The sequence below is a fragment of the Myxocyprinus asiaticus genome, chromosome 39 (assembly GCF_019703515.2).
Source record: "Myxocyprinus asiaticus isolate MX2 ecotype Aquarium Trade chromosome 39, UBuf_Myxa_2, whole genome shotgun sequence".
Taxonomy (NCBI): Eukaryota; Metazoa; Chordata; class Actinopteri; order Cypriniformes; family Catostomidae; genus Myxocyprinus; species Myxocyprinus asiaticus.
In genome coordinates, this window is record NC_059382.1 from 36,890,133 (window position 1) to 36,913,401 (window position 23,269).

General features: G+C 38.1%; 1 protein-coding gene across 4 annotated transcripts in view; it reads right to left on the minus strand.

Annotated features, from left to right (window-relative positions):
- atm (ATM serine/threonine kinase) overlaps positions 1–23,269 on the minus strand; it is a 132,700-nt gene that overhangs the window by 32,116 nt on the left and 77,315 nt on the right. For 3 of the 4 annotated variants that reach the window (XM_051678490.1, XM_051678491.1, XM_051678492.1), the window contains 7 exons: positions 20,699–20,857; positions 18,200–18,308; positions 18,023–18,111; positions 9,483–9,585; positions 7,797–7,945; positions 7,474–7,578; positions 5,484–5,603 (listed from right to left, as the gene is read on the minus strand). In XM_051678490.1, the coding sequence (XP_051534450.1) occupies positions 5,484–5,603; positions 7,474–7,578; positions 7,797–7,945; positions 9,483–9,585; positions 18,023–18,111; positions 18,200–18,308; positions 20,699–20,857 (834 nt within the window). Of the gene's footprint in view, positions 1–5,483; positions 5,604–7,473; positions 7,579–7,796; positions 7,946–9,409; positions 9,586–18,022; positions 18,112–18,199; positions 18,309–20,698; positions 20,858–23,269 lie in introns of those variants that run through there. The other variant, XR_007895294.1, reaches the window with a different exon arrangement.

A 23,269-nucleotide genomic window follows, 5' to 3' on the forward strand; every position in this document is an offset into this window, starting at 1 on the left:
AACTTTGTAGGTATGCTTGGGGTCATTGTCCATTTGGAAGACCCATTTGCAACCAAGCTTTAATTCATGGCTGATGTCTTGAGATTTTGCTTCAATATATCCACATAATTTTCCTTCCTCATGATGCCATCTATTTTGTGAAGTGCACCAGTCCCTCCTGCAGCAAAGAACCCCCACAACATTATGCTGCCACCCCCATGCTTCACAGTTGGGATGGTGTTCTTCAGCTTGCAAGCCTCACCCTTTTTCCTCCAAACATAACGATGGTCATTATGCCCAAACGGTTAAATTCTTTAGTTTCATCAGACATGAGGACATTTCTCCAAAAAGTAAGATCTTTGTCCCCATGTGCACTTGCAAACTGTAGTCTGGCTTTTTTATGGCGGTTTTGGAGCAGTGGCTTCTTCCTGGCTAAGCAGCCTTTCAGGTTATATCAATATAGAACTCGTTTTACTGTGGATATAAATACTTGTCTACCTGTTTCCTCCAGCATTTTCACAAGGTCTTTTGCTGTTGTTTTGGAATTGATTTGCACTTTTTGCACCAAACTACATTCATCTCTAGGAGACAGAACGCGTCTCCTTCCTGAGCGGTATGATGGCTGCGTGGTCCCATGGTGTTTATACTTGTGTACTATTGTTTGTACAGATGAACTTGGTACCTTCAGGCATTTGGAAATTGCTCCCAAGGATGAACCAGACTTGTGGAGGTCCACAATAATTTTTCTGAGGTCTTGGCTGATTTATTTTGATTTTTCAATGATATCAAGCAAAGAGGCACTGAGTTTGAAGGCAGGCCTTAAAATACATCCACAGGTACAACTCCAATTGATTCCAATTAGCCTATCAGAAGCTAATTTTCTAATTGTCTATAGGCTTGACATAATTTTCTGGAATTTTCCAAGCTGTTTAAAGGCACAGTTAACTTAGTGTATGTAAACTTCTGACCCACTGGAATTGTGATATAGTCAATTAAAAGTGAAACAATCTTGGAAAATTTCTCATGTCATGCACAAAGTAGATGTCCTAAATGACTTGCCAAAACTAAAGTTTGCTTATATTAAATCTGTGGAGTGGTTAGAAAATGAGTTTTAATGACTAACAAAAGTGTATGTAAACTTTTGACTTCAACTGTGTGTGTATATATATAATATATATATATATCTATATAAAATGACTTGGATAAACCTCTTCTATGATCAACTTTCTGAATTAGAAATCTGAAGAGTTAAAAATCCTTGAAAAAAATAATTGTATTAGGCAGTTTGGCATAATCTTTTATTATTATTTCTAAAATAAAAATATAAGTAGTAGTAAAGCAGTTTTTATTTAAAACATTTCTAATATTAAAAAATCAATTCCGCAAATCAATTTGGCCAACATGAGCAACATTTGCAACCAACAAGCAGGAAGCCATTTATGGCATGGTTAAGTTCAGTAAGTTCAGTTTCACATCACATAGATAAACCCCAGGAAAACTTAAAATAAATGAATAAATAAAATAAAATCATGACATTTGTTAAAAATACTTTTTTGGTTACTCAAAACGTGGCTAAAAACTTGTGTTTGAAACCTATGATTGAGATGTATGCACATGCATTAACCTCCTGAGACCTGAGTGTGACTGCTGTGCATTTTCCATTTCCCTTTTCATTTGTAATTTTTGTAAAAAGAAATAAAAACAATATATATATATATATATAAGAAAAAACATATGTGGACAGTGGGACTAAGTTGTGAAATTTTAAATAATACCAAGCTATAGGAAGTCAGATTTTTTTATCAAGTTTTTTTATTATGTTTCCAGGAGTGTTGATTATTTATGTTTTTGAGAGGTTAAGCACAAATAAAAAACTATAGAAATAAAAATTATTTGACTTTAAAGGAATAGTTCACCCAAAAATGAAAATTTGCTGATAATTTACTCACCCTCAGGCCAACCAAGATGTATCTGAGCTTATTTCTTCATCAAAACAGAATTTAAGACTTTTAGGATTTCATTTCAGGCCTCCTCCTCTAAACAATGCAAGTGAATGTCCTCCATTTTTTGACGGTCCAAAATGCATATTTTGGGTGCATCAAAATAATCCACACAACTCCCAGTCAACAAATAAAGTTCTTCTGAACGCAAACGATTGATTGTTTTTAGAAACAAAACAATACTTACATACTTTTTAACTACAAATGTTCGCTTCCATACATCTCTGTGACGTGCGCTCATAAGAGGGATGATGTAAGCTCGTTGGTAAGGTCACGCCTCACATGGAGGAGGAGTCAGGAAGCACGTCATTGTTTACATTGTTTTTTTATTTTTATTATTTGGAAATAATTTTTAATTTAATTTTATATTGTTTTGGACCGTTTTGGTTTGTGAACGGCACAAGTTTCTCTTGTAAACAATGATGCGCTTCCTTATTTTCATCCTAATTCCAAATAAAAGTTTTTTTCTCAATGTGATAATGCACAGTAAATATAGGATTTCTAATGAAAAACGAGCACTATTTTCCACTATAGTGGATATTGTGTTTAACAGCATGCAGTTTCGCGATAAATCGCACACATTTTAAAAATGGCATATTGGATAAAACAAGAGGCTCTAATCTTTTGACTCAAACAGGTTTCAATGTAAAAACGTAAGATGTAGTTTTGTTGATGTTTCTTTAAAAGACAAATTCTGCTGTGATTGGCGCCATGTTGTTTTGTCACATGATTCCGTATGTCGGAAGCTAACCCTTTACTGACAGCCCAGAGTGTTCAGAACTAGTATCAATTAATTTAAATGATGTGTTGGCGAAACCAAAACACAATGTCAGCGAAGAAGGACGTGGATTTGCACGAGGTTAAAGGAATATTCCAGGTTTAATACAAGTTAAGCTTAATCGACTGCATTTGAAGCATAATGTTGCTTTCCGCAAAAAATAATTTTAAATCGTCCATCATTTGTTTAAAAAAAAGAAGCAAAAATTGGGGTTACAGTGAGGCACTTACAATGGAAATAAATGATGCCAGTCCATAAAAGCTCAAATTTACAGTTTCAAAAGTATAGCCACAAGATGTAAACATTACACGTTCACATGATTTTAGTGATAAAATAAACCTTTTTGTCATGACATCCAAACCCTGTAATCCCGATACTGTATATAACTTTACACAGATAAAGTAAGCAATTTTATCCCACTAAAATCACATTAAAATGTATAATGTTTGTGGTTATACTTTTTAAATATGGGTATTTTAGCGTTTATGGACTGTCCCCATTCACTGCCATTGTCAAAGAATTAGATGCTGGGTTCCAATCCATGTATTTTAATACACATTTTGGAATATTGCATAATAACTGCTGGATGGAAACACCAAGATGCATAAACACCACGATTCATAATGGAAACCTGTTTTTGTTTTCCGGTCTCCGGTGTTTTCACTCACATTGGCTTATGTTTTTAGCAGATAATGTGCTGTTTAGCATATTAAATTTGTAAATATAAAAAAAAACGTGGCTCCATGATGCTCATAATTTACAGAGCTGCAATTGCCATCTTTTGACAGTTCCTCACCCGAGTGGGTGGATGACATGAAGTAATGGCCCGAGGTTTGTTACGTAGATATCATTGACTATTTGGAGTTGTTATGACTGCCAACAACTGCACAAATTAAGCCTGAACTCATTTTTACTCCAACTAACATTTCTAATGGTTGTTGTTCTCCATCTGGTCACTCGTTTCGGTACTTTTCCCTGATGTGTTAGATGCACCTATGTATCGGCTGCTGATATTTATCAGCCAGTTATTGTCCATATAAAAACCCTTGGCATATCGGTTATGAGCAGGGGTTAAACTAGGCCAGTATGGTCCAGAACGGCGCTCCAGCACCTTCGATTCCAAAAGGAGAAAAAAGCTTGTTTGTCAATCAGTTCCATTTATTGTGTTCTCTGATGTGGTTTTTGTTTGATCCATTTGACACATTCCATCTCTATTTAGCGAATGCACTTGTTCAAAATATGTGAAGTTCATTATGCGTCGTTCTAGTCAGTTGCGGACGCTGGTAAAGGCAGAATATGAGAGCAGCATGAGACCGCACGCCCCCGCATACAGACGCACGTTCCGCTTCTGTATCACACCATGGCCTGATCTCCGTTTCATAGAAATCGCTTAATATGGAAACAACTGCTCACCCGTTTTTTATAGATCCACAGATATGCAGTAGAAAGTTTGCTTAGTTTATTAAAAAGCTACCCGAAGGAGTTTTGGATCCGGAATCAGTCGCATCAAAGCGACATCAACATTGATAAAAAAAAAGGCTATCATACAACTGGATATCAAAACACCACTCGACCGACACACTGTAAAAGGTTTCGCTGTTACATGTATATTTATGTGTGTCCTCCATTTTTATTTTGTGGTTTTTTTAATCTTTTGATAAAAATCCCAATTTAACCCCTGGTTATGAGCATGTTTATTTATAATTAATTAGTAACAGACTTTGTAAAAACTCTTTAAATTCAAATGCATAATAACTGCTGGATTGAAACACCAAGATGCGAATAAAATCTCCAAAATGCACATATAAAATTGCTTGCTTGAGGTGGATACATTTTTATTTGATAAAAAGAAATTTGCATTAACTATGATGGAAACACATTAACAGAATAAACTGCTATTTAATTTATTAGGAATACAAGATGCGCATCAAAAAAGTCATGTGACTGAATAACTAGTTGATAACTGGACTAACCAGCAGACCAATCATCGCGTCTGAAATGTTACTCTGGTTATCCTGAAATAATGGTGTTCTAAAAAATCCAAAGCCTGTATAGAGTTTGTAGAGCAAATAAGTTGAATACAAACTCGAACTGTGCCGAAGAGCAGGTTTATTGACACATTTGAAAAATATCTTATTGATCTGCGCGTTAAAGTCTTAAGGATGGAGGTACACACATATTGCTCCCAGAACTGTGTGACGTGCTGCTGCTCCCAGACATGAGACAAGTTCTTTAGTGTTTTGTCTGAGTGTGCTAAACTGAGAGTCACAGTGGCTATAATTTATCCGGAAGTGACGATTTTGTTCTTTTGAACACATGGGATGAAAATGTGGCACATTGTTTTTGCGATAATATGCTTTTTCCGCAGAAACACCCCACCCTTTTTTTAAATAAGTCGAGTCAAAATTATTTTTGTGGTAATCAACGTTATGCAACAAATGCTGGTGATTGTGCTAACTTGTATTGAACCCAGAAAATCACTTTTTTACTTCATGTTAACTCAACATTTTTAGAGTTTTTAAATCCAAAGATTACACGTCTAAGAACTTGACACGTGTTTTAAGATCATTTTCATGCTTTTTTCCCCTCCTTTTACATACACCCAAACACTGAAATGATAATCTTCAGAAACTTCCTTCAAATGAAGTTTCAAGGAAAATTTACTAGGAATTGAGAAACAGAAACTTAAAAGCAAAAGCTCATGATATGATGTAGTTTAATGTGACCTGGAGAAAAGCTTCTGGATGCTCTGAAGTTCACTGATGCGCTGCAGATTACAGAGAGCAGGATAGAGTGAAGATACAGCCTCCAGACTACCACGACACAACTCCTCCACCTCATGACCTCTGAAACAACACACAATTCAGATGGATGACAAATTATAAAAGTTATTCATTTATCAAGTGAAGACAAGAAACATCTATCCACCTTTTTCCTGAACATGGAAGTGTTCCATGATTCATAATGGAAACCTGTTTTTGTTTTCAAGTCTTCAATGTTTTCACTTGCATCGGCACATGTTTTTAGTAGATAATGTGATGTTTAACATATTCAATTTGTAAAAATTGCCCAATAAAAAAAAACAAAAAACATGTGGCTCCATGGTGCTCATACTTTATAGAGTGGGTAGATGACATGAAATAATGGCCCGAGGTAAGTAATGTAGATATCATTAATTACTTTGTGTTTTTATGACAGCCAACACAACTGCACAAATTAAGCCTGAACACATTTTTACTCAAACTAATATTTCAAATGATTGTTGTTGTTCATCTGGTTGCTCATTTCGGTAGTTTTCACTACAGAAGCACCGATGTATCGGCTGCCGATATTTATCGGCCAATTATTGTCCAAATAAAAAACATCGGCATATGAGCATGAAAATGCCAATATGAAAAAAATTATGGTTTACTTAGAATTAATAAGTAACTGGGTTTGTACAAACACTCTGAATTAAAATGCACAATCCAGAAATAATAATCGTCACAATATGTAGGTTGGCCCTCCTCAGAACATATCATATTTCATTTTTAATTGTTCTTGTTATCACGTTAATGTAGAAAAATCACCATAAACGGACATGACAGTTGTGAACGTGGCACTTAGCTGTAGGCTACATGATGAAGGAAGCCATCCAAATGCTTTGAAACCAACAGACTTTGACTTCTGAGACATCTGTATAATATCCAGTAATGCTGCATGATTGATTGAGTTAAGATTGAAATCGCAATATGGCCTAGTGAGATTACTAAACCTTAAAAGGTTATGTGTTAAAATACAGGGTGTGTTCCATTCAGAAGTGATCATCTCTAAGCCTATTCCCTATTCTTTTTTAGGCTTTACCTTCCACTGTGAGAGCTTTGGAGTTCAAAAATAACGGTTATTTGGAACTCACTTTTAGATGTTTTGTTTTGAATGATCTTACAGCATGGCGATAAAGATTGTAATCCCTAAGAAGAGCCCTCCAAAGGCATAGTTTAGGCCATTTGGAACGCAGTAAATGTTCTGCATTCAGCATTTCAGTCGGAGCTGTGTGAGCAAGCGGCACTCTCTAGCGGTCTGAAGGGCTTTACCCATAATCCATTATACCAATCTATGTCGTAATTTAAAAGGTGAGGTTTTTCTTTGCTTAAAACTTTTTATTTTTCCATGATGTGCTTGACATTTCTGTGGAATTGCCCAACATATGCCTAAAATGAATTTATGATGTTCTATTATATACAGTACATATGTGTAAAATGTTAGTTTTGTTGTGTTGAACTTTTTTCACATCAGTCATCATGTTATCATACATGTTTTGTATCATTTTAAATATGTTTATTTTCTATTTATGTTTTAATGTGGCTCTCTTTAAAAAATTGTGCTGTCATGTGTTCAATAGATCCAACCCATGTTCAATAGAAATAATTTATTGTTAGAACAGTAAAAAAGCTTTTGCATCTCTTTGTATATTTTTAAAGCATGATTCCAAAGTAAAACAGTGATCTGAAAAATATCAGTATCAACATTTAGTTTTTTTTTGTTAAACTCTGTATCAGCCAAAAAATTTCATATCGGTGCATCCCTAGTTTTTACAGTGCTTTTTGTGGAGGCTGGAACCAGTCCAGAAGCAATCAGAATCATGGCGCCACCCAGTGGTTAATCATGAAAAATGTGAATACATAAAATCAATGGCCCACTATCCAAGAGATACACCGGGACATGGATTGTGGTTACCTGGCGTAGTTGAGGGTTTGCTCAAACAGTGAGAATTCTCTGTGCCTCAAAGCTTGCAGTGCATTGAACAAGGACTCATTGATGCCAGGCTTCAGTTTCTCGTTTCTAAACAGATGAAACAGATGAATTTATGAAGTGGCCAACAAATGACATTTTCAATGGTATTTTAGACACGTGATAGAAACAAAAAAAAAGATATACAAATTTTTGTTTTGTTTCCGTATATCACCCACCCCTATATGTACATGTACAGACAGACACACACACACACACACACACACACACACACACACACACACACACACACACACACACACACAAACCTCTCGGGCAGGTCACAGTCCCACTGTGTGTTTCTCCAGGCAGCTTGAAAGCGAAGCTCTCTGAGTTCAGGACCCCACTCCACACCGTCTCTCTCCAACCCATTAAGATACGTGCTCAGAATACTACATAAACCAAAGTTCTGCAGACCCTGAGAAAAACAAGCACTCGGCACTGTTGACACATTGCAATGATCATCTGAAAGCATCCTCAGAATGTCACAGTAACAGCAGCAGCTGCCGCTTGCATTTTGAAAGCCAAATGTTGGTCTCTTTTTACAGAAAACCACCCAAATTTAAAATAAAAAAAGATTCCAATAATTCATAAAAAATATTGTTTATGTTTGAAATCCTATGACGAATATATATATATATATATATATACACACACACACACACACACTACTGTTCAAAAGTTTGGGGTCACTTGCCTGAAATGTTTCTCATGATCTTAAAAATCTTTTGATCTGAAGGCATATGCTTAAATGTTTGAAATTAGTTTTGTAGACAAAAATATAATTGTGCCAACATATTAATTTATTTCATTATAAAACTAAAATTTAATAAAAATAAATAAATAAAAGTTTTTGAAATTGATGACTTGGACCAAATAATAAAGAAAAGCAGCCAATAAGTGCCCAACATAGATGGGAACTCCTTAAATACTGTTTAAAAAGCATCCCAGGGTGATACCTCAAGAAGTTGTCGGAGAAAATGTAAAGAGTACATGTCTGCAAATTCTAGGCAAAGTGTGGCCACTTTGAAGATGCTAAAATATAAAAAAAAATTTGTCACAAAATAATTTCCATAATTCCATTTCTATTATTCCATAGTTTTGATGAATTTACTATTATACTAAAATGTGAAAAAAAAAAAAAAAAGAATAAGCAAGTGACCCTAAACTTTTGAACGGTAGTGTATATACATAAATACATGCATACATACACACACTGTATATAAGATTTGTATATCCTGTCTTTGAACACCTGTGATTCAGGCTCTGTTTGCTCTATGTCCCTCCAAAAAAAGTGTTAGATCGTTCCCCTTGATGGCAGCAAGTACCCTGATTTTTTTCCCCTCTATCACAATACACAGATCTGAAATGCAGGTGACGCTCTAACACAGCTGAGCACTCGCCATGTGCTCATTTTTAGGCTTTCAGTCTATTTTGTGATCTCACACATCTTCCCCGCTGTTTCATCAGCAGATGAGAGGATATAGAAGCTTGATATACAGTAGGTGTCATTGTTAAACTGAAATCCTGGGACTTTAATAATATCAAATATATGATACTTTATATAATATTTCATCATTAGTAATAAAGCATGCTTATCATGCTTTTTCTGCTGGACTGCTTATTTTGTTCTGGACATTTGAGACATATCATTACATTATTTACCCAAGCAAGCTGTCGGACAAGTATGAAATGGCTAATTTTTAAGAAAACAGCCTAAGGTAAGAGCTGATATAGAGCTTGTAGCTACTTGGGCCTTATTTGCGAGGTGGAGGTTTTCAGGTCTTATCTTGTTATTTTATGAAGCATAAATGCAAAAGTTCATATTCTAAGCTTTCAAGTGGTACAACATATGACAATTTATGTATCCAGAGGCTTTTACATTTTAAAAAAACTTCTGGATCCAGCGGGTCCGAAGAGATGCAGAGCTGATGAGGTTAACAGGTCAAATGTACCTCCACTATGCCGATCTGTCGCGTGACCTCTGGGAGGTTGGAGTGAAGATCATATGAGACCAAAGCCTTTTCCCACATGGCCTCATGCTCATAAGTTCGAATCCTGGAGAGCACCAAACAAAAAAACAAAACAACAAAGAAATCATCACATCTGCATTTTGACCTTAAATCATACAAACTATATAAGAATATAAATGTTGTTCCAGGATCAAAAAAAGGTGCTGATCCAGAAAGAAGTTTACTTGGTTATAATCAACAAGAAATGGCATTTGCAGCCCATTTTTGGTCCATAATGTGCCATTTTTCTGACTAAAACATTCAATGGGGGAAAAAATATAGTGTGGATCTTGATTTTCCACATCAGGAAATTATTGGATCCTGAAAAGTTGGTGTTTCATACCAAATTAAAGCCAGACCTGTATAGTGTTTGCCCTGGATTGTGGAAAAACTACCATCATTCACTTTTGAGGAGGCTTTCTGACCAGGATGTGGAGGCTGATGGTCAAGTTAACCCTCGAAAGCATCTCCATGTATCCCAATGGTAACATTTGTTTGAAAAAAAAGAAAAAAACACAATATTCACTACATTAAACTACTATGTTTACAGAAAGATTTTAGAAACTTGGCTGCATTATCTACAACAGCAGGCTGAAATAATTCCTAAATAGCTATTTGGCTATTTGTTAATATTAACCTAATATTAAAAAAAACAACAAAAAAAACGGTACTTTGTTACCAAGTCGATACTAAAATAAAAAAGATGCAAAGATACAAGAGTTTCTGCAATACAGGGTAGTACAGTGTAACGACTATGGAACCAGATTTCTGCCAAAAGTAAACAAACAAATAGAACATTTTGCAAACAAACACAATCCGCTTAGCAAAGGAAAACTCGACTCTCAAACAAACAGAAAGGGATTTGCAAATACAAAGTGCCATTTGAGAGAAAATGAAGAGTAGTTGTCCTGTACCACTGGCTTAACAAAGAAATGCGCTGTGTTTTAGAAATTTAAAAAATGTGTTTCATATGAGCCTACATCATATTTCACAAATAAATGCAATCTATTCTACAAATTCTACAGGATTGTCGAACAAATCCAAAATCCAATGTGAACAAATACACACCACTTGTGAGTCATGTGACTTTTGGCACAATTTTCTCAAGCACATGCCTTATTTTCTCACAAATGCATCGATGAGGGGCCTGGGTAGCTCAGTGGTAAAACACGCTGGCTACCACACCTGGTGTTCGCAGGTTCGAATCCCAGGGCGTGCTGAGTGACTCCAGCCAGGCTACCTAAGCAACCAAATTGGTCCGGTTGCTAAGGAGGGTAGAGTCACATATAGGGGTCCCTATAATGTGGTTCGTTCTCGGTGGGGCGCATGGTGAGTTGAGCGTGGATGCCGCGGTGGATGCCGTGAAGCCTCCACATGCGCTATGTCTCCGTAGCAACGCGCTCAACAAGCCACGTGATAAGATGCGCGGGTTGGCGGTCTCAGACGCGGAGGCAACTGGGATTCGTCCTCCGCCACCCGGATTAAGGCGAATCACTACACGACCAAGAGGACTTAAAAGCACATTGGGAATTGGCCATTCCAAATTAGGGAGAAAAGGGGAAAAATCCCCCCCCCCCCCCCCAAAAAAATGCATCAATGATTTTCTCACAAATGGGCAGAGCCACATCCTCTTTTAAAATAGTAGATGGCGCAGTGCTGCCACATACTTTCACTTAGTTGTGTCGTTACTACATATTACATGGTAAAAACTACTTACTTTCTGGTAATAACAAAATATGTAATGAATAACAATATTTTCTAGTAAAAAATATATTTTATCCTTATATTTATTTTATTTTTTCTGTTCAGGTAAAAACCTGAAAAATTCTACTAATTATGAGATAAAAACAACCTACAGGAATAGCATTTGTAGTCATCATGGCATAGTTAATTAACTGATCTATTTTACTTTCTCTTCACTTTTAACCGTAAATAATTTTGAATAGCTTTATGCCTAAGGCTGTTTCCCGGATACGTTGCAATTTATGCTTTAAAGATCATCTTACATTGTAGGCTACATAATTTTACGATACATAGTGATCTGAAACCAGAAGATCAATGAATGAATGAAGTTTCTTAATATGGAGATATGTAGTTCAATACAATACTGAGGCCTGTTTTTGTATATCTGTGTGCATCTGTTTTCAACCAAAGGAGTGGTCACTGCAGATTCAAGTCATTTTTATTTGTATAGCGCTTTTCACAACACACATCGTTTCAAAGCAGCTTTACAGAAAATGATGCTGTAACAAAATAATGCTGTAATGTCTGAAATGTCTTAAAGTCTTCATTTTGCGGTTTGATAAAAAGAGCCTACTATAATGATAAAATCAAGTGTCACACTAAATGCATTTATCTCGGGCCACTTTTATATATCCCCAAGAAGCTGAGCATCAATACTTCTGAAACCTGTTCTTCGCAAAGCCATAATTGTTTCCCTTATTAAATAAATGTTGAATAACTTCAATACATGTGAAGACAAAATGACATGCAATTTCCTGGTTTGCCAGCATTTTCACACTATTTTCATGTTGATGAGACAAACTCCTGTACATATTGCCGAAAGTTTCATCTGTATTTCAGCACCTTTGTATAAGACAGCTCCCGTCAGGGCCGTCATTAGGGCTTTGCAACCAGTGGCGATCGGTTCCCCCACCCCCCGGTAACCGGTGCGGTCCCCCCTGGCCCCCAAACACTACCGACAAGGACACAACGTTTTTATCTCATTATTAGTAGAACATTTCTCGTTTTTACCTGATCAGAAAAAAATATAAAAATGTAAGGATAAAATATATTTTTTAACAAGAAAATAGTTATTCATTACATACTTTGTTATCACCAGAAACTCTATAAATGTCTCAATTCAGATGGCTACTTTTAAATGCCCACACACTTATTTCAGTGTGTGTTCTGATTAATTGTAGAAATGAACAATTAATCAAATAAAAATTGTGATGTCTTAGTGTGATTATTAAACCCCAAATGAATGTGATATAATTTAATAAATATACTGTCTGCATGTACTGCGCGCTGCTAAGTGAATGTGTGAAGCAGCTTATATACTCTTATATGCTGAAAACACCACATTTTATGAGCATCGCGAGCCGTGCTTGTTGTAGTAAATGAAAGACAGAACGCTGATTCACAGGCGCAGCGCCTGCAGACTATACAGTATATCTATATAATTCAATCAGTGAATTTTGCGCTTTAATAATGACACTGGGCCAGATAACCAACGTCTTCTCTGTAAGTGTGAAACTACCACCACAGAACCAGAAGTCTTCATATCAAAATAAGTTTGATTCAAAATAAAAGCTTGACGCATGAAATTTGAGAAATTACGACTAAATATATTACTAATGTTTAGTAAAATGTATTTTATTATTATTATTATTATTATTATGTGCTGTTGTACTGAATACATGTTTTTATCAATGTTTTAATTTAAAATTGTATTAAAAATTGGAAACGTGGAATTTGGGAAAAATAAAATAGAGTTTAGAAAAAAATTAAATTGATTTCATTGGGTCCTACTTAAAAAAACTTCCAATGCAAGTTTGCACTTAACTGTGACATACTTAAAGGAAATGTGCTTTTGGTTTAATTTATTATTTACATTGAAATTCAACTTTAGGCTAAAGAAGTGTGTTCAATAGCATATTACCTATTTTTTTCTGTGGTATCGAAATTGGTATCGAGAACCAATAAACTTTTACAGTTATCGGTACAGACTACTGAAATTTTGGTATTGTGACAACCCTAGTCTGCATGTGTGGAGTCACCTAGGCCACGAGAAACGCAGGAAACATTTATTTGTTTTCATGTTGACTTCGAATCCTGTTATCAGAATCAGAATCAGCTTTATTGCCAAGTATGCTTACACATACAAGGAATTTGTCTTGGTGACAGGAGCTTCCAGTGTACAACAATACAAAAACAATACAAAAACAGCAGCAAGACATAGATAATAATAAAAAATAATTATACACATATGTACATACACACACAGACACACACATACACTATATTGCCAAAAGTATTCGCTCACCCATCCAAATAATTGAATTCAGGTGTTCTAATCACTTCCATGGTCACAGGTGTATAAAATGAAGCACCTAGGCATGCAGACAAACATTTGTGAAAGAATGGGCCGCTCTCAGGAGCTCAGTGAATTCCAGCGTGGTACTGTGATAGGATGCCACCTATGCAACAAGTCCAGTCGTGAAATTTCCTCGCTACTAAATATTCCACAGTCAACTGTCAGTGGTATTATAACAAAGTGGAAGTGATTGGGAATGACAGCAACTCAGCCACGAAGTGGTAGGCCACGTAAAATGACAGAGCGGGGTCAGCGTACTCTGAGGCGCATAGTGCGCAGAGGTCGCCAACTTTCTGCAGAGTCAATCGCTACAGACCTCCAAAGTTCATGTGGCCTTCAGATTAGCTCAAGAACAGTGCGTAGAGAGCTTCATGGAATGGGTTTCCATGGCCGAGCAGCTGCATCCAAGCCATACATCACCAAGTGCAATGCAAAGCGTCGGATGCAGTGGTGTAAAGCACGCCGCCACTGGACTCTAGAGCAGTGGAGACGCGTTCTCTGGAGTGACGAATCACGCTTCTCCATCTGGCAATCTGATGGACGAGTCTGGGTTTGGCGGTTGCCAGGAGAACGGTACTTGTCTGACTGCATTGTGCCAACTGTGAAGTTTGGTGGAGGGGGGATTATGGTGTGGGGTTGTTTTTCAGGAGCTGGGCTTGGCCCCTTAGCTCCAGTGAAAGGAACTCTGAATGCTTCAGCATACCAAGAGATTTTGGACAATTCCATGCTCCCAACTTTGTGGGAACAGTTTGGGGATGGCCCCTTCCTGTTCCAACATGACTGCGCACCAGTGCACAAAGCAAGGTCCATAAAGACATGGATGAGAGAGTTTGGTGTGGAAGAACTTGACTGGCCTGCACAGAGTCCTGACCTCAACCTGATAGAGCACCTTTGGGATGAATTAGAGCGAAGACTGCGAGCCAGGCCTTCTCGTCCAACATCAGTGTCTGACCTCACAAATGCGCTTCTGGAAGAATGGTCAAAAATTCCCATAAACACACTCCTAAACCTTGTGGAAAGCCTTCCCAGAAGAGTTGAAGCTGTTATAGCTGCAAAGGGTGGGCCGACATCATATTAAAGCCTATGGATTAAGAATGGGATGTCACTTAAGTTCACATGCTTCTAAAGGCAGATGAGCGAATACTTTTGGCAATATAGTGTACGTAGTGCAAATCTAATACAAATCTATTATCTGTTACGTACAGTGCAAAATACAAATCTGTTATGTACAGTGCAAATGTTTTTTTTATTTTTTTTATTTTAGAGGAATGAAATGGCAGAAGAGGTTGGATGTGTTGGATAAATATAAAAAGAGATTAAACTGTGTATTGCACATAGTTATTTCTCAATGGGGCAGTTTAACTGTTCATGAGATGGATAGCCTGGGGGAAAAAACTGTTCCTGTGCCTGACGGTTCTGGTGCTCAGAGTTCTGAAGCGTCGGCCAGAAGGCAACAGTTCAAAAAGGAAGAGGGCAGGGTGAGTGGGGTCCAGAGTGATTTTTCCAGCCTTTATCCTCACTCTGGAAGTGTACAGTTCTTGAAGGGGGGGGCAGGGGGCAACCAATAATCCTCTCAGCAGTCTAAACTGTCCTTTGTAGTCTTCTGATTTTGTAGCTGAACCAAACCAGACAGTTATTGAAGTGCAGAGGACAGACTCAATGACTGCTGAGTAGAACTGTATCAGCAACGCCTGTGGCAGGTTGAACTTCCTCAGCTGGCGAAGGAAGTACAACCTCTGCTGGGCCTTTTTCACAATGGAGTCAATGTGTGTCTCCCACCTCAGGTCCTGTGAGATGGTAGTGCCCAGGAACCTGAATGACTCCACTGCTGCCACAGTGCTGTTTAGAATGGTGAGGGGGGTCAGTGTTGGGGTGTTCCTCCTAAAGTCCACAATCATCTCCACCGTTTTGAGTGTGTTCAGCTCAAGGTTGTTTTAACTGCACCAGACAGCCAGCTGTTCAACCTCCCTTCTGTATGCAGACTCATCATTATCCCAGATGAGGCCGATGACAGGTGACATCTGCAAACTTCAGGAGCTTGACAGAGGGGTCCTTGGCGATGCAGTCATTGGTGTACAGGGAGAAGAGTAGTGGGGAGAGCACACATCCCTGGGGGGCACCAGTGCTGATTGTACAGGAGTGAGTTTCCCCTGTCTCACAAACTGCTGCCTGTCTGTCAGAAAGCTGGTAATCCACTGACAGATAGACATGGGAACAGAGAGTTGGTGTAATTTATTCTGGAGTATAGCTGGGATGATGGTGTTGAAAGCCAAACTGAAGTCCACAAAAAGGATCCTTGCATATGTCTGGTCTTTCCAGATGTTGCAGGATATGATGCAATCCCATGTTGACTGCATCATCCACAGACCTGTTTGCTCGATAAGCAAATTGAAGGGGATCTAGAAAGGGTCCAGTGATGTTCTTCAGGTGCGCCAACACCAGTCTCTCAAATGATTTCATGACCACAAACGTCAGGACGACAGGTCTGTAGTCATTAAGTCCTGTGATTTTTGGTTTCTTTGGGACAGGAATAATGATTGAGCGTTTGAAGCAGCATGGGACTTCACACTGCTCCAGTGATCTATTGAAGATCTGTGTGAAGATGGGGGCCAGCTGGTTAGCACAGGATCGAAGACACGCTGGTGAGACGCCATCTGGGCCTGAAGCTTTCCTCGTCTTTTGTTTCCGAAAGACGCAGCTCACATTATCTTCACAGATCTTAAGTGCAGGTTGAGTGGCAGGAGGGGTATGAGGGGGGTTGCAGAAGGTGTTGGTGTTTGTGTGAAGTGAAGGTCAGAGTGGGTGTGGGGTGTGAGATTGGGCCTTTTAAATCTGCAGTAGAACACATTCAGGTCGTCAGCCAGTTGTTGGTCCACCACAGGGTTGGGGGTAGGAGTCCTGTGATTTGTGAGTTGTTTCATGCCACTCCACACTGATGCAGGGTCGTTAGCTGAAAACTTGTTTTTCAGCTTCTCAGAGTATCTTCTTTTAGCCACTCTGATTTCCTTGTTCAGTGTTTTCCTGGCCTGATTGTACAAGACTTTATCCCCACCCCTGTAAGCATCCTCTTTGGCCTGACGAAGCTGCCTGAGCTGTGCTGTAAACCACGGTTTGTCGTTGTTGAACTTTAAATAAGTCCTAGTAGGAAAGCACATAACCTCACAGAAACTGATATATGATGTTTTGTGGCTGCAGCCTCAAAAACACTCCAATCCGTGCAATCGAAGCAGGCTTGTAGTTCCCGCTCTGCTTCATTGGTCCATCTCTTTACAGTCCTTACTACAGGTTTGGTTGATTTTAATTTCTGCCTGTAGGTTGGAAGAAGATGAACAAGACAGTGATCAGAGAGTCCCAAAGCTGCTCTAGGGACAGAGCGATATGCATCCTTTATTGTTGTGTAGCAGTGATCCAGTGTATTTCAGTCTCTGGTTGGGTATGTAATGTGCTGTTTGTATTTGGGCAGTTCACGTGTGAGATTTGCTTTGTTAAAATCCCCAAGAATAATAATAACTGAGTCCGGGTATTGTTGTTCCATGTCTGTGATTTGATCAGCCAGCTGTTGCAGCGCTGCACTCACATACGCGTTTGGCGCGATATACACACTCACCAGAATAAACGAGGAAAACTCCCGCGGCGAGTAGAACGGCTTACAGTTAATAAAGAGTGCTTCCAAATTAGGACAGCACATTCTCTTTAACGTTGTTACATCTGTACACCAACTTTCATTAATGTAAAAGCATGTTCCACCACCTCTCGTTTTCCCCGTTAACTCCGCGATGCGATCCGCTCTGAACAGCTGAAAGCCCGGCAGATGTAACGTGCTGTCCGGAATGGCTTCACTCAGTCAGGTTTCTGTGAAGCACAAGGCAGCAGAGTTTGAAAAGTCCTTGTTTGTATGGGTGAGGAGATGTAGTTCGTCCGTTTTGTTAGGAAGAGAGTGGAGATTCGCTAGATGAACTCTCGGCAGCGTTGTTCGAAAGCCGCGCCGACGGAGCCTGACCAGCGCGCCTGCTCGTCTCTCTCTCCTGCGTCTCCTAGATGATTAAACGACACAGCCGTGCCTCCAACTAAAATGTCCAGCAAAATGTCTGAATATTCAAAAACCAGGAAAAGGTTGTCTGGTATATGCTGTTGAATGTTCAGCAGTTCGTCCCTGGTAAAACTGACTGGAAAAATATTACTAAACACAGGACAAAGAAACAAAAACAACAAAAGAACTGAAGAGCTACACACCGAGGCGGCCATCCGCTGCACCATCTTGATGATAAATAGTAAATCACACTGCTTATGCATGTACATTCATCTTTACACTCTTTATAACTGAAGCATTCTCTGCAGCAACAGCTGGATTTATTACAACATGATTTATGATGAAAGGTCTCACCTAGTCAGAGGATTAATTAACTTCCCCCCTCCACATCCATACAGGCTGTCAGGTTCTCCAATGCACCTGTACACTTCAATCAGAAGATCCTAAAGCAGACACATCAAACTAGGTCTTGTGGCATAACAGGTCATATTAAATATCCAAGTATAATACTGCATGATGCCCACTCCCCACCTGTAGACTGATGCCAGAGTCCTCTAAACTCTTGTCATTCACACTGCTGATGGACAGCGTCTGACTGCTCTCTTCAAACGTGATCCGCCTCGACACTCGAGACTGTGACCTGAAACAATCACACAGCACTTGTCAAACAGCTATTTAAAAAAATTATTAAATTTTAAATCAAGAGAATGGAACAGATAAATTATAATAAGCTTACATTTTAAATTGGATACACAATAAAGGAATAGCTTACACAAAATATATGTCATAATTTACTCACCCTCATGTCGTTCCAAACCTGTATGACTTCTTTCTTATGCGGAACACAAAAGATGTTCAAATAAACATTGTGCTATCATAAAAGTAGTTAACGCAACTTATGCGTCATATTCCAAGTCTTCTAAAGGCTGAAACAACTGGAAATTTAAGTCACTTTTCTTAAGTTTTTAGATTAGCTTAAACATGCCATTTGATTTAAAAATTCTAATTTATTTGGCATTCCTTTTTATCTTGTGTTTAAAGGCAGGACTGTTCGATATAGCTATATTTATAACTAAAATCTAAATAAAAAATTTATGAATTTGCTCAGAAATTATTTTATTTTTTTCAATCGGAGGAATCATCGTTTTACCATTGAAGCCAAGAAGACTCAAAATGTTTAATGTTGTAAAGAAAATCTAAAGAAATCTAAAGAAATAAAATACTGCAAAAATCGAATTTAAATTATCCAGGCAGTGATAAACAGCAATATACTGTATATTAGGGCTGGATACTGATACAGATTTCCTGATTCATTCTGACAAGCTCTCGCGGCTCTGTGGCGGTTCATTCCAAACTTCCTCAGCCGTCTCAGGAAGAAGAGGCGCTGATGAGCCTTCTTCACAACGGCCTCAGTGTGGACAGACCATGTGAGTTCCTCATTGATGTAGACACCCAGGAACTTGAAGCTGCTGACTCTCTCCACTGGTGCTCCGGTGATGGGGCTGTGTTCTCTTTCTCTTCTCCTGAAGTCCACCACAAGCTCCTTTGTCTTACTGACGTAGAGGGAGAGGTTGTGCTCCTGACACCAGTGTGTCAGAGTGTGCACCTCCTCTCTGTAGGCTGTTTCATCATTGTCAGTGATCAGACCTACCACCGTCGTATCATCAGCAAACTTAATGATGGCACTGGAGCTATGTGTTGCCACACAGTCATGTGTGTACAGGAAGTACAGGAGTGGGCTGAGAACACAGCCCTGTAGGGCTCCAGTGTTGAGGGTCAGTGATGAGGAGATGTTACTGCCCATTCTAACCGCCTGGTGTCTGCTTGACAGGAAGTCCAGGATCCAGCTGCACAGCGAGCTGTTTAAGCCCAGAGCCCGGAGTTTCTCATCAAGCTTGGAGGGCACTATGGTGTTGAATGCTGAGCTGTAGTCTACAAACAGTACTCTCACATAAGTGTTCCTTTTTTCCAGGTGGGAGAGAGCAGTGTGTATTGCAGAACCAATGTTCAAATGTGTTTGTCTGTCGTAGACAATAAGGCAGACAACATCCAAGACAAAAAACATAAGAATAGTAAACAAAACTACAATGTTGTGTCGGAGCTCGCAACGCAGCAGCCATACTCGGCACCATCTTGAGTCCAGAGCATTGCACAGTCAATTTGTACTATTTAAAAGAATTTACATTGATTTGATGAACACGTGCTTAAACCGGTATTGTCTCTTAAACAAATGTATCTTTTTTGTTGTTTCTAAGCAACAACTGACTGTAAAGGACAGAAAGGGTATTAAGAGAGACATTATTTAATGACAAATGGGTCGTGTGGATCTCGTCTTTGGACACGCATTACACTGAACAACTTTTACTCTCAACACGCTGTGAAAGGATCTCGCTGCTGAATAATCCAGCACTATACTGCACAATCACTGCTGAGTGAAATGTAAACATTTACCAGCTAGTTGCCAAATATATACATTTTAGTCGCATAGTGTGAAATTTGGTTGCTAATGTGAGTGATTTCATCTAATTGTAGTAGGGTTGCACTTAGAGTAAAAGATCGATCTTGTTTAAGAATCTATATAGAGATCGCTGAAATGAAGATCACGATGCATCGGAAATTTATATTTTTACCCACCCATAATATAAATCTACATATATTAACTGGTTCACATCACGCTAAGAGAGAAGCTTGTTTACATTGTCTCACGTGTTTAGTGCTAAAACAACACAAGTTCGCACGCGTGGACACATGCTACTGTGAACAAACTTTCATAGCACTCATGAAAGGACGTCAAGATTTTCAATGGAAAATTACTTCAATTTCAGTTTTTTTCTCAACAAAACCTATTGTTTGCGTTTAGGAGACTTGGAAAATGGTGTGCCTTTAAAGTTTGCCATGATCCACTACCACTGAATAGAAAAGAAGGACCAAGAGATTAATTAAAGCATTTCCTTTTGTGTTCGGCATTATAAGAAAGTCAACTATTCCTTTAAATAAACTTAGAATTAAGCAGAGTCTTGCTGGCGATACCTTTTGCTCTGCTCCATATCAGATCTGATCTTGTCCACGTAGATCTCCGAGTACAGCAGAGCGGTGAAATGAGCAGAACACAGCTGAGCGGCTCCGGCCACCTCCAGATAATTCAGATCCAACCAGAAGTTTGAATCACACACTGTCCCATATTCATTACTGAAAAAAAAAAAAAAAAATGTCATTCTCAAGTATAGGTAGAAGGAGATGGTAATACCATGATGATAATACCACAGTATTCCTTGATATACCATATACATCCAAGATAAGTGAATACAGTAATCATATATATATATATATATATATATATATATATATATATATATATATATATACACACACACACACACACACACACACACACATATATATACAGGGTTGGGGAGTAACGAAATACATGTAACAGGATTACGTATTTAAAATACAAAATACAAGTAACTGTATTCCACTACAGTTGCAATTTAAATCATTGGTATTTAGAATACAGTTACATTCAAAAAGTATTTAGATTACTGAACAGTTTACTTTGCATTTTATTCGTTTAATTTAATATTTAGTCCTTTCAGATGGAAAACATTTATCCAAATAAATGATGCGATCCAAAGTGCCTTTGAACAGCGGTGAAACACTTTCTTATGATGTGTTACATTCATACGAGCAGACAGAGAAGTAAGTTTGAAGTAAGTTTGGAGCACAAGAAATAGAAATAAATCTTGTGTAAATTGTCAGCTTTACGCTAAGCTAAAATGCTATTTCTAGCCATTTTACATGCACAGGTTACCAGGCACGATCATATTTTTTTATCAAGAAAATTCATGTTAGATCATAATTTTTTTTTCTAGTAAGACCTTTGATATTAGGGCAAAAATCGTATTCTTGATAATAATTTCTGTATTGTTTTCTTGTAAAAATATCTAAAAATTCTTAAAACAAGATCAATTTGATTTATTTTTTTTTAGAAACAACACTGCATAAGATATTTAGGTTCTTCAGAGAATGTATTTTTAAAATTTTCTTTTACTGTACTGGCAGAGTTTTTATAGTCAAAACAAGTGAAAAAATCTACCAGTGCTGAAGAAGTAATCCAAAGTATTTAGAATACATTACTGAACTTGAGTAATCTAACGGAATACATTATAAATTACATTTTACAGCATGTATTTTGTAATCTGTAGTGGAATACATTTCAAAAGTAACCCTCCCAACCCTGTAAATATATATATATATATATATATATATATATATATATATATATATATACACACACACACACACACACACACACAGTCATGGGAAAAAGAAAGTACACCCTCCTTAAATTATATGGTTTTAAGTATCAGGACATAATAAAAATCATCTGGTCCTTAGCAGGTCTTAAAATTAGGTAAATACAACCTCAGATGAACAACAACACATGACACATTACACCATTTCATGATTTATTTAACAAAAATAAAACCAAAATGGAGAATCCATGTACGAAAAACTAAGTACATCCTTACTGCTTCCATTGGAATCAAGAGGCTAAGTAGTAGCCAGGTGCTGCTAATCAAATGCCCTTGATTAATTGATCATCAGCAAGTGTGACCACCTCTATAAAAGCTGACGTTTTAGCAGTTTGCTGGTCTGGAGCATTCAGGTGTGTGTTAACACAATGCCAAGGAGGAAAGACATCAGCAATGATCTTAGAGAAGCATTGTTGCTACCCATCAATCTGTGAAGGGTTATAAGGCCATTTCCAAACGATTTAAAGTCTATCATTCTACAGTGAGAAAGATTATTTACAAGTGGAAAACATTCAAGACAGTGGCCAATCTTCCCAGGTGTGGACGTCCCAGCAAATTCACCCCAAGGTCAGACCGTGCAATGCTCAGAGAAATTGCAAAAAACTCAAGAGTTACATCTCAGATTCTACAGGCCTAAGTTAGCATGTTAAATGTTAAAGTTCAAGACAATGCAATTAGAAAAAGACTGAACAATTATGGTTTGCCAGGAGAAAGCCTCTTCTCTCTAAAAAGAACATGGCAGCATGGCTTAGGTTTGCAAAGTTGCATCTGAACAAACCACAAGACTTCTGGAACAATGTCCTTTGGACAGATGAGACCAAAGTGGAGATGTTTGGCCATAATGCACAGCGCCACGTTTGGTGAAAACCAAACACAGCATATCAGCACAAACACCTCATACCAACTGTCAAGCATGTGGCGGAGGGGTGATGATTTGGGCTTGTTTTGCAGCCACAGGACCTAGGCACCTTGCAGTCATTGGTATACAGAAGAGTTCATGGTCGACTCAAAGTATTCTAGAGTCAAATGTGAGGCCATCTGTCTGACAGCTAAAGCTTGGCTGAAATTGGGTCATGCAACAGGACAATGATCCCAAGCACACCAGCAAATCTACAACAGAATGACTGAAAAAGAAAAGAATCAAGGAGTTGCAATGGCCCAGTCAAAGTCCAGACCTCAACCCGACTGAAATGCTGTGGCGGGACCTTAAGAGAGCTGTGCATAAACAAATGCCCGCAAACCTCAATGAACTGAAGCAATGTTGTAAAGAAGAATGGGCCGAAAT